The following is a 19,981-nucleotide window of genomic DNA, read 5'->3' as shown; positions in this document are numbered from 1 at the left end:
GCTTGCAGGTTGCAGGTCCTCTTCGAGCATCGTCCACGTTTCATGCCCGTATAGGATTACCGGTTTTAAAAGCATCTTGTACTTGATACATTCGATGAGGAGCTCAATCTTTTTGACTGCAGCCTTTTGTGGAGGCCATAAAAGGCCCGTATTTCGCGACTAACGTTATTACTAGCTGTCAGTAAAGATCTAAGGTAGACGAACTACCCGAGCAACGTCCAACATAAAAAAGAAAGCAAGCCAAAAACATATCTTGCTCTCAGCATCAAGTTGATATCATAATTTAATATCAATTGATCATTAATTTATCCGATATCATATTATGTTTTCGTTATGCTATCATTTTAAATTATTGGTGAAGTTTTAATTCTAATAAATTATAAATTTATTCGTACTACATGTATAAATAATATGAGAATATAAAAATTCAGCAATCATCTTGACACAGACTCGTTTCTTTATCAAACGAAAACATGTATATCTCAGTGAGTTCTCAATTTGCTGTCTGTTGCCGAAGGGTAGGGCGACTGGTCGGGGGCTGAACTTCTTTGAGCAAATCAAACGAATTCTGCTAATTGGTGGATAAGCTAAAGCTAAATATAAAATTTATTAGTTCAAACTCCCTAATCGTGCTCAAATCGTCTTACAATTTTTCAGTGCAACCTCTAGTTACGCCCTATCATCCAGATCAGCAAACTCAGTTGGCATCGGCTTTGCCGGATCTTCTCGGTCTTTGCTGTGGTAGTTTAAAACACTAGATTGCAACACTTTAAATAACTAATTAGAACATACTTACTTGATAATAATATAAATTTAACTAAGAGTTTTTATTTAATTAATTCCAGCTCTCTGGCTGTATACTGACTTCAGTGGGTTCTACCAATAATCTCCATGTTTTCTTCACATATGCAGATTCTTATTCTATGAGTTATTTCAGTTATTGGTTCTCAGTTAGCCACTTGTAGTCAATGGCAGAAGTGGCGAAATGCTATCGCAACATTCTCCCCCCCGTAACATAGTTATTTCAATGAGTGTGTTACAAAAGTTTAACGCGATCATTTTGCACTTCCTTAACCCTTTTATGCGCTGCCGTAGTAGCACCAACCTAAGGAGCATTTACTAGCAATTATATTTCTATCTTTCGCTACATGAACTACCGATGGTACTACTAGTTGCGCATTCGACAACCCTAACAGTAGACGTGGCTTAGCACTACTATACTTAAATGGAGGTAAATCGTTAGAATGATCCTTTCTATATAACGTTGAATCGAAATTTTGAACTGGTAAATCAAGTTGTTTCACTGTCCACACATTGTTCAACGTAAAACGTTTCGTGTTGTTCACCTCGGATATTTCAACTGCCACGTTCTTCGACGTAAAGGTCTTTATGGAACCATCTATCCATTTCAAACTCAGCGAATCAGACTTCCCATCAATTCCAAGTTCTTCCGCAAGCTCATCTTCTAGCATGGTTCTCGACGATCCTTCGTCGATGAAGGCAAACGTATCAATCTGTTTTGACTTTCCATATAAGGTCACTGGGATGTATTTTAGCATAGTACGATTTTCGCTACCAATGTCAACAGTACATCCATTCAACGAGAACGTATCGTTCGATGAATGAAGCAATGGATGATGTTTCAATCGACACTCGTTCACGCCGCAGGGTTTCATTGTTTTGCACGGCCACGGCAAATGCCGATTTATGCAACAGGCGCAAATTTTCAACTGGTTAACAAGTTCCCAACGTTTACTCACAGTCATAGCAGCGATTTTTGTACAATTCGAAACACGGTGGCTGCTTTCTCCGCATACATAGCAACGTTTCCTTTTCTCTCGGCGACTGCTGATGGGAGATGATCGATTAGATCCCCTATCATCACTATCGTCATTCTGCTCATCCCGACAATCATCCTCATTTAGTATTACAGTGGACGACGTAACCAGACTTGCTGCTTTCACCAACTCAGACATGAAATTGCTGAAGGTTGCGATGGTAGTATTGCTGTGATCCCGTTTGTGCGTGGCCCATTGCAACTTCAAATGTGTTGGAAGTTTGTTTATCATCTCTTGTAGAAGACATGGATTGTTTAAATGTGATTGCAATCCAGCTGCGATCATATGATCCGATAAATTTTGAACGGCTAATCCGAAGGCGATTAACGAGTTGAGATCGTCATCTCTCGGCGCTGGAGTTTCGCGAAGTTTGGAGATGAGAGAGGATATCAGCAACTCGGGTCTCCCATACAGCAGCTGTAAAGTCTCGATGACTTGAGCTACACACTCTGGAAGCAGTAATTTACTACCAACGGCTAGACGAGCAGGACCACGAAGGCATCGTTGTAGTCTCATAAGGTTTTCTACGTTAGAGAACCCGCACGCTTTCGTAGAGTTGTTATAGCAGCTAATAAACACGGGCCAATCTTCAGGATTTCCCGTGAATATTGGCAAATCTGATGGGATGACCTGCCGAGCAAACATCTTTTGCATCCCAGATTCTAAGGCGATACCATACTCATTTCTACTCATTTCATCGACGGTAGATTCATCTCTCACTGAAGCAAACAGCTGATTTGTATTCGGGTAGGTAGGTAAAGATGCCTGCTCAATTTTAGCTTTCAATATATTGAGGTGCTCTTGCAGGAGATCGAAGCGTCTATCGATGGCTTTTCTCTCAGATGATAACTGGTCATGTAGTCGTTGTAAATCGGAAACTATTTGATGGCCTTGTGTTGACAATACACACTCGTGACATTCCCAATTAGGTATTGGTGTAGAGTTATTCATCTTTAGACACTCATGATGATAATGATTCTCGCAACGTGAGCAGGTTAAGCATCTCGCTAACAGAACTGATGACTTGCATTTCTCACACTGGACCTCCATTTGATCGGATATTACTGAAAAAAATTTTAGTGTTGCCGAAGGGTAGGGCGACTGGTCGGGGGCTGAACTTCTTTGAGCAAATCAAACGAATTCTGCTAATTGGTGGATAAGCTAAAGCTAAATATAAAACTTATTAGTTCAAACTCCCTAATCGTGCTCAAATCGTCTTACAATTTTTCAGTGCAACCTCTAGTTACGCCCTATCATCCAGATCAGCAAGCTCAGTTGGCATCGGCTTTGCCGGATCTGCTCGGTCTTTGCTGTGGTAGTTTAAAACACTAGATTGCAACACTTTAAATAACTAATTAGAACATACTTACTTGATAATAATATAAATTTAACTAAGAGTTTTTATTTAATTAATTCCAGCTCTCTGGCTGTATACTGACTTCAGTGGGTTCTACCAATAATCTCCATGTTTTCTTCACATATGCAGATTCTTATTCTATGAGTTATTTCAGTTATTGGTTCTCAGTTAGCCACTTGTAGTCAATGGCAGAAGTGGCGAAATGCTATCGCAACACTGTCTATAATAGCAGAAACAGTTCTCAATTTGCTTTCACTGACAGCAAAAATAGTTTTCAATTTGATTTCATGGGAACATTTTCTGCTCTCAGTTTTGATATTTTAACCGTTAAAACAACCAAAATGACAACAAAGTTATCAAAATCTTAACAACTTAAAAATTAGTTTTCAATATGGTCGGCGTTAAGTCAAAGGGGACCAAGTACAAAACTTGGGAAAATTGGTTTATTCCTCTCATTAGATGCTAAATTACCTTACATCCGTTTCACTTTGATCATATTTGATGAATGCTGTAAACGGCGGGTGATATGTAACAAATTTATTTTGGATGATCAATACCTACCTTGATACCTTACCTTGATGGCTACAGCGTAGCATCACGCCATTGCCGGGCGTATTGTAGAGCTCCATCTTCGTCGGTCTTGGGCGAAACTTCTCCAGTTGCCCCGAACGTTTAGGGTCGCCAGGTCCTCTTCCACTGCGTACAGCCAGCGTATTCGTGGTCTTCCCCGAAGCCGCCGGCCTCTACCTGGTTCCCTGCTGAATATTATTTTCGCAATTCTTTCTTCCGACATTCGCACTAAGTGACCAGCCCACTGAAGTCTGCCGTATTTTACACGATTGATAATATTCGCATCTTTGTACACTTGATACAACTCGTGATTCATGCGTCTGCGCCACACACCATTTTCGAGTTTCCCACCGAGTATTGTCCGCAGCACTTTACGCTCGAAAACACCGAGAGCTTTCCGGTCTGACTCTTTCAACGCCCACGCTTCGTGCCCGTAGAGAGCCACCGGAAGAATCAATGTTTTATACAGGGCGAATTTAGTTTCGGTTTGCAAGCTGCGGGACCTAAGCTGGTTACGTAATCCGTAAAAGGCCCTATTCGCAGCCGCAACACGTCTTTTCACTTCGCGGGAAACGTCGTTGTCACATGTCACAAGTGTTCCAAGGTAAACAAATTCTTCAACAACTTCAAACACATCCCCATCAAACACTACCTCAGCACTTACACCACCATGCCTGACTCTATCTCTACCTGCAACCATGTACTTCGTCTTGGTAGAATTGATGGTCAGGCCTATCCTCGCTGTCTCCCTCTTCAGAGGCACGAAGGCCTCTTCCACTGACCTGCGATCGATTCCAATCAGGTCTATATCGTCCGCAAAGCCAAGGAGCATGTGCGACCTTGTGATAATGGTGCCATTTCTTTGCACGCCAGATCTCCTAATAGCACCCTCAAGTGCAATGTTGAACAGTAAATTCGAAAGTGCGTCTCCCTGCTTCAATCCGTCTAACGTCACGAACGAGGTTGACACCTCGTCTGCGATCCGAACACTTGATTTCGAACCATCCAGCGTAGCACGTATCAGCCTAATTAGTTTCGCCGGAAAACCATTTTCAGACATTATCTGCCAAAGCTCATTTCTTTTCACTGAGTCGTACGCCGCCTTGAAATCAATAAACAGATGGTGAGTCTGCAAGTTATACTCCCGGAATTTGTCTAGGATCATTCGCAAGCTAAACATCTGGTCCGTTGTCGAACGGCCCTCACGAAAACCAGCTTGGTATTCGCCGACGAAGGACTCCTCGAGCGGTCTCAGTCTGTTAAACAGGATGCGCGACAGAATTTTGTACGCCGAATTCAGCAGGGTAATTCCTCTGTAATTGGCACACTCCAGTCTGTGCCCTTTTTTGTAGATAGGGCGGATGAGGCCATCCAACCAGCCGGTGGGCAATTCTTCGTCCTCCCATACCTTCAGAAGTACTCGGTGGATCGACTGGTAAAGCTGCTCACTTCCGTGCTTGAGAAGCTCGACCGGGATCTCGTCCTTCCCAGCAGCCTTACAGTTCTTCAGCTCGCTGATAGCCTTTTTAACCTCTCCTATATTCGGTGGGTCCACAGCTTGATCGTCATCATCTATGTTCATCCTGTTCCTCGCTACATTTCCATTCTCACCGTTCAACAATTGCTGGAAGTGCTCCTTCCACCTGGCAGCCACCGCCGTTTTATCGGTCAGCAAATTCCCTTCTCGGTCATTGCACATGGCGGGCACTGGTACGGTATTGTGCCGCGCACCATTGACCGTTGCATAAAATCTCCGCATATCATTTCGGTTCATGCTTTCTTGTGCGTCAGCTACCACACTTTCTTCGTGCTGCCTTTTCTTTCTGCGGTGGATTCGCTTTTCTTCGGCTCTCGCTGCCCTGTACCGCTCTCTGTTCTGTCGGGTACCGGCCACAAGCATACGGCTTCTGGCAACATTCTTCATGTCTGTCACCCTCTGGCACTCTTCATCGAACCAGTCGTTCCGTCTTCGTCGTTGACCAGTGCCGATCACTTCCCGCGCCGTTGTTGTCACAGCTTCGTAGATAGGGTCCCACAGGCTGTCGACGTCTCCAGCAACGTTGACTCTTCCCAACTTCTCGTCTAGTTGCTGACGGTACTGCGCAGCTACCCCATCAGTCGACAAGCGTTGTATATTGAAGCGTAGCGTTCTGTGCGTTGCGGAACTCGTGACGCTGGATAACCGCGCCCGAATTTTAGCTACAACGAGATAATGATCCGAGTCGATATTAGGGCCTCGGAAGGTCCTGACATCAATGACATCTGAGAAATGTCGCCCATCAACCAGCACGTGGTCTATTTGGGAGCAGGCATCGCCACTCGGGTGTCGCCAGGTGTGTTTGCGGATATTCTTTCGTGCGAAGTAGGTACTGCTGATTGCCATCCCTCTAGCAGCAGCGAAGGTTACTAGCCGCAGGCCATTATCATTGGTAACGGAATGAAGGCTTTCCGTTCCAATAACGGGTCGGAAGAAATCTTCTTTCCCGATCTGCGCATTTGCGTCGCCAATGACTATCTTGACGTCTTGTTTTGGGCACTCTCCGTAGGCCTTATCCAGGCTCTCATAGAACTCATCCTTCATGTCATCGGGCTTATCGTTCGTTGGCGCATATATGCTGATCAGGCTGTAGTTGAAGAACTTGCCCCTCATTCTCAACACACAGATTCGGTCGCTTACCGGTTTCCACCGAATAATTCGCTTCATCTGCTTCCCAATCACTATGAAGCCAACTCCACGTTCTGCTCTGTCGCCACCGCTGTAGTAGATGTGGTACTTGAATGAAGTGTTGGCGATGGGGTCCACGGCTCGGAATTCGCGTTCTCCGGTTCTCGGCCAGCGTATTTCCTGGATAGCTGCCACGTTCACGCCGACATTCCGCAGTTCACGAGCCAGGAGCCCAACACGCGCGGGTTCATTCAAAGTTCTCACGTTCCAAGATCCAACTTTCCAATCGTTGTCCTTTATTCGTTGCCGGGTCTGTTGCCGTAAAATCAATCCGTTTGCTCTACTTTTGCCTTTCTTGGTTGGTGAACGCAACCAGGGTTGCGCTACCTACATCGTGCTAGAGGGGCTGCCTCCTCGATGCTGACACGATACAGCATCGTCCGCTTGTTCTTTACATGATGACCACGGTCATAGCCATCACAACCATCCACCTTTATCAGGGCTTTGGACCTGTAGCTCTGGTTCTCAATAGTTTCAAGTTCTTTCGGACATGCTACTATGGTGAGCCGTCATGCGCTAGCGGTGTTTGGATGATCAATAAAAAAAAAAAAAAAAAAAAAAAAAAAAAAAAAAAAAAAAAAAAAAAAAAAAAAAAAAAAAAAAAAAAAAGATAAAAGTGTGCAGTCAGAGTGATTAGCGAAGGAATGCAAGGAAATGAAAAATATTTCAAGAGATTTGTCAGACTTTTCGACATCGAATGATTCTTCTACTTATATATCAATAGAAATTTATAAATATTACCTATCGATGCATTTGATTTTTTTGATTTTTGACCATTTACCCTACTTGGATGGGTGGTCAGAAAATGCAACAATTTATGTGCAGACAGACCGGACCAAGTGTTGAAAAGCAATAAACTGATTAATTATTGCATTTTTTGAGTCAATTTCAAAGTCCGATAGAGGTTTATGGTAGTTCTATGGTGTATGTATAGAATGTACTAGAACCCACTTATTGGACCAGTATATTTTGGTTGGTACTCAAGATTTTCACTTGGTCCACTCTGACTGAACACATATATGAATATTTCTGGTCTTCAATGTCCTGACCCTACAAAACCTTAATTTTCAAGCCATCGTAATGCCACTGAATTCGGTATTGACGATATGGATTATTGAAGAATTTACGATACTGGTGTCAAATGGTCCTGACAATCTGGTTATCTTAGAGATATGCACCCAGTTTGACCATGCAGGCGTTAAATGATTGTTATTTTTCTAAAAATTGTTCAGTCAGAGTGAACCAACTCACTGAACGGTGGTTATTAGTTCAGTCAGAGTGGACCAGTTCACATAGTTCATCAAAGAATCGTTCTATCAGAGGTTTGGATTATGATTTTTCATGATTATCACTTCACATTATATTGTTTGAAAGTAACACAAAGATGTGTAGAAATATTGAGCCAAAGTTTAAACGAGTTCAAAAATTACAAAGCGTTACACTTTAAACCCATTTTTCTCTAAATATGAAAAATGTCACTTGGTCCACTCTGACTTAACGCCTACCATATGATCTCAAGCTTTGCTCAGGAAATCGACCACCTCGAACGTATCGTAACATTGCTACCTAGTCGTGCCCTGTCGTAAAAATCGTACCCGGCTGTTAAGCCAGACTCTCCACATAACACTAGCACGATATTGAACAACATGCGTTGGGACCTGGTGTTCACGACATTTATGGTGGATTTGCTGTATAGTAAAGATCTAGTCCGTTGTCGAGTCATACGTACAAAACAGAAATTACGCTAGAAATTGAAATTCATACGAGTATATTTTTCTATGATCATTTATTTGACTTACTAAAAGTGTAATCATATTGTACAATTTCTATATAAAATCACGTTGTTTGTTCTATAACAATCAATTGAATTGTTTGATCTAAACATCTTATAACCATACACATTATTACTAACCCCTTACCCTCTCATTTCGATATCGAAGCCAACATAGACTATACAGCCATTACCCCTCCTAAATCACCAGTTCTGGATTGACTTGCACTGTTAATCAAACGCCGCAAAAAGAAAATGAAACTTTTCCAGATGACAGCCCTGGTGCGCAACAGTATCAAATTTCGCTTCAAAGTTTGCACTCGACCTTTAGAGCTTTTAGCTTCCATTTGTCAACTATGGACTTTTCTGCCTGAAGACTTGTTAGTACCCTGTGATCTGAAATTAAAACAATCTGATTATGTCCATATTTGTTTGACCATCATGTGCGCACTCACCATTTGTTTCACTGTAGCGGAGGAGTATGTCGTAAATATCACAGATTGGAATGCACATGTTGTGATTGGGATAAATTATTCCATCCATATCATTTTTGAAATTGGACACCATTACAGCTAGTAAAGAACCGTCACCGTCAAATATTGGACCTCCACTCTGACCAGCCTGAACAGGGCAATCAGTATTGAGGATCCCTTTGCTGTATTTGGTTACTCTCCCCTTATAAATGCTAGGAGCAAATTTGCCATTCAAACCGAATTCCTTAAAAATGGGGAATCCTACAGAGTACACCGTTTGTCCAACTTTTGGAGTGTAGTTTGCTAATTTTGCTAGATTATGGCTACTCTTTGTACCTTCCAACAAAGCTATGTCATAAGCATAATCAAATATCGGATTCTTATAAATCACTTTTGGCTGGAAGCTGTAATCGTTGCAGTAGCATGTGATGTTGTCCTAGAAAAAATGTGAATTTTTAATAGAAAACATAAAATTTTGTAATCTTGATACATACGCTGCGTAAGACATGTGCGCATGTGAGAACAAAATTGCGTCCGTTCAGTTGAAATAAGCATCCTGTTCCCCAGCAGCCCATTGAATCTATCATACAGGATGACCGAAAGACAAGAAGTCTTTGTTCATTAGGCATAATGAGGGCCATTGATGGTTTATCATGTAAGATTTTCATGATTTCACTAATATTCGCTGCCAAAGGTAAGCACACATTGTCGTTCAGATAATGAAAACACGATGATAGTAAAATGCTTCGAAGGTTACTAAAAGTAAGAAATATTTAGTCAACAGTTTTGCCATGTAGGTATTGGGCATGTTACTCACAGGTTTTTATCGTAGATTCCTCCACCTTCACAGCCGAAAGCAGTACTAATATTCAATAATGCCAAACAATCGTCCTTTCCAATCAAATTCGCGACGTGTCCAAAATTAACGCTGTTTATAAAATGTTCATTTCCGAATGGAGTAGATATGGAAACGATATCTTCAAGTACGGTAAGGTTGCGCGAGTTTCTCGCCAAAGCTGACGTGATAGTATCTAACGATAATTTTCTCTTTGGAAATTTTAGTATCAAAAATGTTGAAAAATATATACTGTACTCCGAGACAGCTTTGTATTCTCCGTCTAATGAGAAACTCAAATTTTTGAATTTTTGTTCTATTGTTGATTCTATATCCGATGAATAAATCATGTAGGCGATTTGCGCCTTTATTTCTAGTAATTGTCCATTCTCTCCCTGCACCATAAGCCTATAATCAAGGTTTTGTAGAAAGCTGAATTCCTGATCAGCGTCAACATGAATTATCTTCTGTTTGGATGTATTTTTAAACTTTCTTTCTATAAAAGGTGCTTGTAGCAAGATAAGGCCTGATGTAAGGATAAATGTATCACCAATCAGTACAGCTGAGGTTTTGTGCGTGCCCGAGTAGTAGTATATGACACCATTTTTTGGGTACAAAGGCTAAAATTATAATATAGTTGAGTCAAAAAATCTAGGTAAATCTTACAATGTAATGTAATGTAAATCTTACAATGACTTACCGACATTATGATTTGACCTTTTTCTGATAACTGGTTTAATTGTAATTTAACAAGACTTAGTAAACAAGTTATGCTTTATTAACAAACAATAATAAAGTCCGAGAAGGTAAATAAAAATGTCTCAGATAAAATAAAGACAACAACAAAAATATAAATATTATAATGTCGCTTCACATCTCTGCTCCAACATGACGATTGCTTGCACGCTCAAAATTAACTACCCAGTGTGTATGTTTGTCCAGGGTCCTAAAGCCCTGTCATTTTAGTGCCAAACGCTTGAGTTTAGGCCAAAAACCAGGGGGGTGAAACGAGCCAATAATTAGCTACCCAACATTGATTCAACATGGCGTCCAGTGTCTTTGTTTTGATTCTTTTGAGACTGACAAAACATATGATATTTTGGATAGAAGACATCAATTAGGGTAACGGTCGTATTTTGGACCCCCTAAGGAAGTGATTTTACATTTTTGTCCCAATTAATTAATTGCACAGCGTAACCAAGTCAAAGAACATACCAAAATGTAGAGAAAAACTTCCTCTACGAGATAAAAATGCCCATTCGGTCATGTAGGATCCAAAAGACGTCGAAAATAATTGAATTGTGTTGCACTGTTTTTCATTATTTTGGACACACCAATACATTTTGGACCCTCAAAGTATATATTTTGGACCCCCGGCATATTTTTATCGTTTGGCGACAAAGTCCATGGCACTGGTTGTATAATATGCTTGCCCATAGTCTAATCAATCGATTGACAATGGAAAAGCGAAGAAATTCTACGCTTCTAGTTCAGAAATTAGAAAAAAGTTTTTGTTTACATTTGAAAAATTTCTGACGTCTTCAATTTCTGTCTGTAACGTGTTGTAACGGTTGCATGGATGAACCGATTTAATTAAATTAATTTCAGATAAAATAAACACATTTTCTATGCAAAAACGCTTGATGCAAGTGCGGAATAGTCCTATCTTTCCAAAATGGCATGCGGATTGTATTGGTCTTTCGATTTAAACTGGAAATTTTGCAGGAAAATGGCCCCAGGGGGTCCAAAATATATAGAGGTCCAAAATATATTGGTTACCCTATACCTCACTGATGTGTAAAACATTAAACAAAATGGTGAAGCGTCATCAAATACGACGATTCAACGGAATATATTTAATTACCAGAAACTAGCACTAACAGCACATGAGTCGTATACTCGAAAAGCAGGAGCAAGTTAGGGCAAACCGACCAGAAAGTGGGTACCAAAACACGAAGTACCAAAAACGATGTGAGGAAGAGCCGAAATGTATGCAGGATGACAGCCGTGTCAGTCTTCTGGCCAAAAACACATGTTTACTCAATTTTTTGATGTTTTTCGCTTGTTTGAGTCCAAAACAACTTTTTATGTTTTTATAGATTTTGTCACACCTCTTGGCTTAAACTCAAATTTTTGGGTGTATTTTGTTTTCCGTGTCCCTTCTGAAATGTCAGATAGGAACAACCCCAGTGCTAAAACTAATACCCCTGTGGTGTTTTTGTCGACTAAGCGAACGTCAAACATGATCATAAGTGTCAAGGTTCATTTATGGAATTGAGTCCATAAATTAAAGTTTGAATATGATATAGCCCTTATTTGAGCGGGAAAATTTGCTAAAGCAGTTGCATTCATTTATTTAGTTAACATCTACACAGATAACACTGAATCAACAATTTCACACTACAAATGAACTTTAACACTTCACTTTTTGCAAAAAAAAAAATATATATAAAATACTAAAATCACTAAGGTGAGTAAATACCTTTAAACTCTAATATGTGTTGCTTATCTTGACAGATAGGCCTATTTCATCTGCGACTTACAGACTTCTTCAGTGTCGAGCACTCGACACTGAAGAAGTCTGTAAGTCGCAGATGAAATAGGCCTATCTGTCAAGATAAGCAACACATATTAGAGTTTAAAGGTATTTGCTCACCTTAGTGATTTTAGTATTTTATATATTTTTTTTTTGCAAAAAGTGAAGTGTTAAAGTTCATTTGTAGTTTGTAGTACTCTAATAATCCCTCCCAAAGTTTTTTAATATAAAAAAAGTGTAACAATTTCACGCCACAATACTCGGTTCGTGGCCGCATCTCTCCATCCTCGGTTCTGCCCCACGCTCGCCAAATCGATACGCACTTGATCCGCCCACCTAGCTCGCTGCGCTCCACGCCTTCTTGTACCAACCGGATCCGAAGCGAACACCATCTTTGCAGGGTTGCTGTCCGGCATTCTTGCAACATGCCCTGCCCATCGTATCCTTCCAGCTTTGGTCACCTTCTGGATACTGGGTTCGCCGTAGAGTTGGGCGAGCTCGTGGTTCATCCTTCGCCGCCACACACCGTTCTCCTGCACACCGCTGAAGATCGTCCTAAGCACCCGACGGTCGAAGACTCCAAGTGCTTGCAGGTCCTCCTCGAGCATCGTCCACGTTTCATACCCGTAGAGGACTACCGGCCTTATAAGCGTTTTGTACATGGTACATTTGGTGCGGGCGTGAATCTTTTTTGACCGCAGCTTCTTGTGGAGGGTATGGTAGGCCCGACTTCCACTGATGATGCCAACCAGGCATTGCATTTCATCCCATCTTTCGATCTTCTGAGCATGATATGGATCGAATTGTGAGAGATGATCTTAGAGCTCTGTGATAGATTTTTTGTCAATATCTTATGCTCTGATGAGTCATCTTGAACTCAGCAATCCACGCATTCGATTTACTTGACGGAAATTTACACATTGGACCTATGCACGAGTTCACTATTTGACGTTTTAGCGGTGCCGTGTTATTTATGTGACCATGGAAATCAGTGAATTCGGCACCGATCAAACGTCAAATTAGTGAACTCGTGCATCGGTCCTTTGACAAGGAACGTCAATCACAACTATGGTTAGTAACCAATACTATTCAAAATAAGATCTCTTTTTATTTTTATTAACCTTTTTAGGGTTTGCTGTATTTCTCTGTCAACCCTGCTAAGAAGTCGGAAATAAAATAAATGAAATGTTTAGAGGGAAATGCAATTGTTGGAATTAATAAAATATAAAAATAGTTTTAGTTGATAATAAGAGACATGTAGGATTTTTCCGATTAATCATGTACATACAGCTATCTCCATGTCGGCTTGTGCACTTCCTCAAGAAATACCGTAAAGTAGTTTTGGGGAGAAAAGGGTCTGAGTCCAAGGACATTATGTGTATTCTGTACACCACTAGAGCAATCCGGCGAGAATTGTTCACATAAAGTGCATGGGATGGTTTCATTGGGTCGTCGGAGATGTGTCATCCTCACACTCCCTGAGTTACCTTCTAAGGGGTCTGTTTGCAGATTCCCCCCTTGTAAAAAAGAATCCTTATGTTGGACTCTCATAAGCTTACGTAAGGTACCGCGGGGCAAGTGGGTAGGGGAAAGTGGGGCAGTTTGGCCACCTTAAGGAAAAGACCATAAAAATGTTAAAAATATTATGAATTTCTCGAATGTTTGCATGATTTCCAACAATTTTGAGATGAATACGCTAGATCCGCATGATTTCCTTTGTCTTATAAAGTTCACGGATGAATGATTGATTTTTCAAAATTTGTCATTTTTCGAGTCGATTTTTTACTGATGGGGTGATATGAGCACCCAATTTTTGATTGCAAAATAATCTCATATAATCTAAAAATTCAATTATGTTGTTACTACACTTGAAAGTTATTAGTATTTATAAACACTCCGTGCAAGAAGATATATTTTTTTAGGAACAATCTAACAGTCAAACATCATCATTCTTAAATGATGAAATTTAAAAGAGCCATTCGGGGCAATATGGGCAGTTTTTTCGAACTTCATTTATTTATTTTTATTTGATTTTTGAACACTGACTTATGACATGCCAATTGCTTTATTTCCTCATCAGCTTTGGGGTTGCATGTTATTTCAGATAAAATTTAAATAATTTATGCAGTTTTCAAGGGGTGCTCATTCCACCCCATTGGCCAAACCGCCCCGACTACCCCTAAATGGGGTAAGTGAAAATAATGTGTATATTTTACTGAATATGTGAATTAACGTTTCAAAATCATGCGTAAACCGTTGACGCCATTCAGAACATTACGGTAGGTAAGAGATTTCTGAGATTTTTCAACCATTATTGCATAATAGAGCAAAAGATTGTTAACCTGTTAACTGGTACTCCGTGTCAAGTTGGCGGCGTGCAATCTTATTTTAATATTTTCAGTAGAAAAAAGTTGTGGAAAAAAATATTCTGTACCACTTCTAAGTTGTCCCCTCTGACAGTTTTAAACTGCAATAAAAAAAGTTTTAGAATTAATTCGACATAGGCCTAAAAATAACTAAATTGAAAAACCGTCAATTTTCCAATCACGTGGGGCAAGTGAAAAGTTTCTCATTAGAGATTGAATTTGTGCTTTCTCTCTAGGTAGCTATAAGTACACAAGGTTCGCAATTATCATAGAATAACAGAACGTGCTTATAATTCAAGAAACACTATACTAAAAGCGTTAAAAGCTATTATCATGGCCAAATCATGGAACTTCTCTAAAAATAAGGTTGCCAAATATTACGATATTAATATGTTTACTTCGGACAGCCGATCAAAAGGAAGACGTTGATTGGAAAGTTCCAATATAAGACAACGCACGGAAATCTCGTGGAATGTCTATGTAAAGCTAGTTCAAAACATAAAAATGGGGTATAGGTGTATCCACATAAAAAGTTTCTAAATACTTTATTGAAGGATTCCGTTTGATTTCTTTTGAAGAGTTATCCGACGTCATATCCGACATTCTTAAAAACAAATAACGAGCGGTGGAAAATCTAGAGATCAGAAATGCAATTGCTGTCCCATGATGTAAGAACTAACATTGTAAATGTTGCAATTATAATGTTGTCGAATCATTTCAACAAACATAACTGAACAGAAGAAAATTCAAGTAACAAGAATAAAATTTTCTTTGTATACATGTTACTTATGTTATTGTTCATTGAGACGCCTTAACAAATGTTAAAGGTAATAGAAATCGTGAATGCAACTGTTAGTTTTTGGATTTATTGTTCAAAACGATAAACTTTTCATATAATATATAAAATATAAAAATAGTTTTAGTTGATAATAAGAGACATGTAGGATTTTTCCGATTAATCATGTACATACAGCTATCTCCATGTCGGCTTGTGCACTTCCTCAAGAAATACCGTAAAGTAGTTTTGGGGAGAAAAGGGTCTGAGTCCAAGGACATTATGTGTATTCTGTACACCACTAGAGCAATCCGGCGAGAATTGTTCACATAAAGTGCATGGGATGGTTTCATTGGGTCGTCGGAGATGTGTCATCCTCACACTCCCTGAGTTACCTTCTAAGGGGTCTGTTTGCAGATTCCCCCCTTGTAAAAAAGAATCCTTATGTTGGACTCTCATAAGCTTACGTAAGGTACCGCGGGGCAAGTGGGTAGGGGAAAGTGGGGCAGTTTGGCCACCTTAAGGAAAAGACCATAAAAATGTTAAAAATATTATGAATTTCTCGAATGTTTGCATGATTTCCAACAATTTTGAGATGAATACGCTAGATCCGCATGATTTCCTTTGTCTTATAAAGTTCACGGATGAATGATTGATTTTTCAAAATTTGTCATTTTTCGAGTCGATTTTTTACTGATGGGGTGATATGAGCACCCAATTTTTGATTGCAAAATAATCTCATATAATCTAAAAATTCAATTATGTTGTTACTACACTTGAAAGTTATTAGTATTTATAAACACTCCGTGCAAGAAGATATATTTTTTTAGGAACAATCTAACAGTCAAACATCATCATTCTTAAATGATGAAATTTAAAAGAGCCATTCGGGGCAATATGGGCAGTTTTTTCGAACTTCATTTATTTATTTTTATTTGATTTTTGAACACTGACTTATGACATGCCAATTGCTTTATTTCCTCATCAGCTTTGGGGTTGCATGTTATTTCAGATAAAATTTAAATAATTTATGCAGTTTTCAAGGGGTGCTCATTCCACCCCATTGGCCAAACCGCCCCGACTACCCCTAAATGGGGTAAGTGAAAATAATGTGTATATTTTACTGAATATGTGAATTAACGTTTCAAAATCATGCGTAAACCGTTGACGCCATTCAGAACATTACGGTAGGTAAGAGATTTCTGAGATTTTTCAACCATTATTGCATAATAGAGCAAAAGATTGTTAACCTGTTAACTGGTACTCCGTGTCAAGTTGGCGGCGTGCAATCTTATTTTAATATTTTCAGTAGAAAAAAGTTGTGGAAAAAAATATTCTGTACCACTTCTAAGTTGTCCCCTCTGACAGTTTTAAACTGCAATAAAAAAAGTTTTAGAATTAATTCGACATAGGCCTAAAAATAACTAAATTGAAAAACCGTCAATTTTCCAATCACGTGGGGCAAGTGAAAAGTTTCTCATTAGAGATTGAATTTGTGCTTTCTCTCTAGGTAGCTATAAGTACACAAGGTTCGCAATTATCATAGAATAACAGAACGTGCTTATAATTCAAGAAACACTATACTAAAAGCGTTAAAAGCTATTATCATGGCCAAATCATGGAACTTCTCTAAAAATAAGGTTGCCAAATATTACGATATTAATATGTTTACTTCGGACAGCCGATCAAAAGGAAGACGTTGATTGGAAAGTTCCAATATAAGACAACGCACGGAAATCTCGTGGAATGTCTATGTAAAGCTAGTTCAAAACATAAAAATGGGGTATAGGTGTATCCACATAAAAAGTTTCTAAATACTTTATTGAAGGATTCCGTTTGATTTCTTTTGAAGAGTTATCCGACGTCATATCCGACATTCTTAAAAACAAATAACGAGCGGTGGAAAATCTAGAGATCAGAAATGCAATTGCTGTCCCATGATGTAAGAACTAACATTGTAAATGTTGCAATTATAATGTTGTCGAATCATTTCAACAAACATAACTGAACAGAAGAAAATTCAAGTAACAAGAATAAAATTTTCTTTGTATACATGTTACTTATGTTATTGTTCATTGAGACGCCTTAACAAATGTTAAAGGTAATAGAAATCGTGAATGCAACTGTTAGTTTTTGGATTTATTGTTCAAAACGATAAACTTTTCACTTGCCCCACCTGTGGGGCAAGTGAAAAGTAAGGAGACTATTTTCAAAAACTTTTTCTGTACTTTTTTCTTCAATTTAACATAAAAATCAATTTCAGTATACTGCTTATATTTGGTGGGAGTCAAGCTAAAAAAATATACACGGCCTCATATGTCTTAATTTAAGGTCTCTAGAATTTTAAGAATCCCAACTTTGCAAAATCCATTACCCACTTGCCCCACGGTACCTTACATTGTATAATCGTGACAGATGGGACATCGCTAAAATATTTCGAACATGTTTCTTTGCGGCAGCAATTATATTGCGTTTATCCCAACTTTCACTGAAACGAACATTATGTTTAATAGCCATTTAGTTCAAATGACGTAAATGACGTAAATGACGCGTCAATGTATGCCAAAACATTATGAGTTTTATTTCTTCTCCTTATAAATATACTGTTATTTAACTCAAACTATGAACTATGGCAATTGCAGATTTCATTGCTTGTAAATTCAATGGCTAACCACAATTATTCAGTTTTTGTTTGTCACTCTCGATTTCCGAACACGACGGTATGTTTGAAGGTCACAGTTATTTATAAAGAAGTCTTCGAAAATTGCTCTTCAACCTCTCGTTGTAAATTCTGTAAAGGAAGGTAATTTAAAAAATAAAACATAATCGGAATAATTAGTTAAAAAGGCAAACAGGGCCGATCCACCAAACAGCTGTCAAGGTTATCTCTTAATGCTCAAGATCGAGAGATAATATCATTTCAGAGCGCTCTTGGATTACAGATTATATCTTTCCATTATCCGAAGATGATCTTGCTGATAGGATGAGATTGCAATGCCTGCGGCCAACGTTATTGTCAGCCGTCAGCAAGGATCCGAGATAGACGAACTCGTCAACCACCTCGAACGTATCCCCGTCTATCGTAACACTGCTACCTAGGCGAGCCCTGTCGCGCTCGGCCCCAACAGCTAGCATGTAATTTGTCTTGGACGCATTCACCACCACTCCAACTTTCGCTGCCTCGTGCTTCAGGCGGGTGTACAAGTCTGCCACCTTTTCAAATGTACGGCCGACAATGTCCATATCATCCGCGAAGCAAACAAATTGACTGGATCTCGTAAAAATCGTACCCCGGCTCTCCCCATAACACCTTCTAGCGCAACAGGCACGAAAGTCCACCTTCGAGCCCGGGGATCAAAACAAACTGGAATGTTCGCCTGAAACCTTCAAACAATTTTTCACACCTTCCATCGTCGCTCTTATCAGTCTCGTGAGCTTCCCGGGAAAGCTGTTCTAGTCCATGATTTTCCATATCGTATGCCGCCTTGAAATCGATGAAAAGGTGATGCGTTGGGACCTGGTATGCACGACATTTTTGGAGGATTTGCCGTACAGTAAAGATCTGGTCCGTTGTCGATCGGCCGTCAACGAAGCCGGCTTGATAACTTCCCACGTACACGCTTACTATAGGTGATAAACGACGGAAGATGATCTGGGATAATAGTTTGTAGGCCGCATTTAGAATGGTGATCGCTCGAAAGTTCTCACAATCTAACTTGTCGCCTTTCTTGTAGGTAGATAGGGCATATTACCCCCTCCTTCCACTCCTCCGGTAGCTGTTCTGTTTCCCAGATTGTGCCAATCAGCCGGTGCAGACAAATGGCCAGCCTCTCCGGACCCATCTTTATGAGTTCAGCTCCGATCCTTACCAGCAGCTTTATTGTTCTTGAGCTGGTGAATGGCATCCTTAACCTCCCTCAAAGTGGGGGCTGGTTGGTTTCCATCCTCCGCAGTACTGACGAAGGCATTTCCTCCGTTGTCCCGACCTTCATTGCCTGTGCTCTCAGCGCCATTCAGATGTTCGTCGAAGTGCTGCTCGATCACCTCACGCTCGTCCGTCAAAATGCTCCCATCCTTATCGCGGCACGAAGCCGTTGCGGGATGCGTTGAGCTTCTGATAGAACTTGCGTGTTTCTTGAGACCGGCACAGCTGTTCCATCTCCTCGCACTCCGTCTCCTCCAGGCGGCTCCTGAAAGAGGCGGGTCTGTTGTTGCCGTTTCCGTCTATAACGCTCCACGTTCTGCCGGGTCCCTTGCTGCAGCATGACCGCCCACGCTGCGTTCTTCTCCTCCAAAATCTGCCTACATTCCTCGTCGAACCAATCGTTCCGTCGACTCCGTCCCACGTACCCGAAGTTGCTCTCAGCTGCATCGTTGATGGCTGCTTTCACTATTCTCCAGCAGTCCTCAAGAGGGGCTTCATCCAGCTCACCCTCTCCCGGTAATGCAGCCTCGAGGTGCTGCGCGTATGCAGCTGCGACATCCGGTTGCTAGGTCATACCGGGGCGGTCGTCGGTATCGTACGTTGTTAACGACGGAGAGTTTTGGGCGCAGTTTGACCATCACCATCCCGGCGAGTATGCGTGTGCTCCCGATGAAGTTGAGAGATTTACAGTTCCACGTACCGAGCTTCCAATCGCTAGTCCCTTTACGCCGCTGTGGTCGTCGCCGATTGTCCTGGTTCGTATTCTCTCGTTGATTATTCGTTGCTTGATGTTTTTACGGCTGGCTTGCA

General features: G+C 40.4%; 2 protein-coding genes across 2 annotated transcripts in view; one reads left to right on the top strand and one right to left on the bottom strand.

Moving 5' to 3' along the window:
• LOC5572270 (deoxyribodipyrimidine photo-lyase) overlaps nucleotides 1-19,981 on the top strand; it is a 206,869-nt gene that overhangs the window by 52,521 nt on the left and 134,367 nt on the right. The gene's annotated exons all lie outside the window — the stretch shown is intronic.
• On the bottom strand, nucleotides 8,258-10,406 carry LOC5572272 (peroxisomal leader peptide-processing protease). Its single transcript, XM_001653907.2, has 5 exons — nucleotides 10,270-10,406; nucleotides 9,552-10,189; nucleotides 9,229-9,490; nucleotides 8,717-9,170; nucleotides 8,258-8,657 (listed from the first exon to the last, which is right to left on the bottom strand). The coding sequence occupies exons 1-5, from the start codon at nucleotides 10,273-10,275 to the stop codon at nucleotides 8,569-8,571; spliced, it is 1,449 nt and encodes a 482-aa protein (XP_001653957.2). The 5' UTR covers nucleotides 10,276-10,406; the 3' UTR covers nucleotides 8,258-8,568.

This window comes from Aedes aegypti, chromosome 2 (assembly GCF_002204515.2).
Source record: "Aedes aegypti strain LVP_AGWG chromosome 2, AaegL5.0 Primary Assembly, whole genome shotgun sequence".
Classification (NCBI taxonomy): Eukaryota; Metazoa; Arthropoda; class Insecta; order Diptera; family Culicidae; genus Aedes; species Aedes aegypti.
The sequence above is the reverse complement of the archived record's forward strand: the minus strand, read 5'-3'. Positions and strand labels throughout refer to the sequence as shown.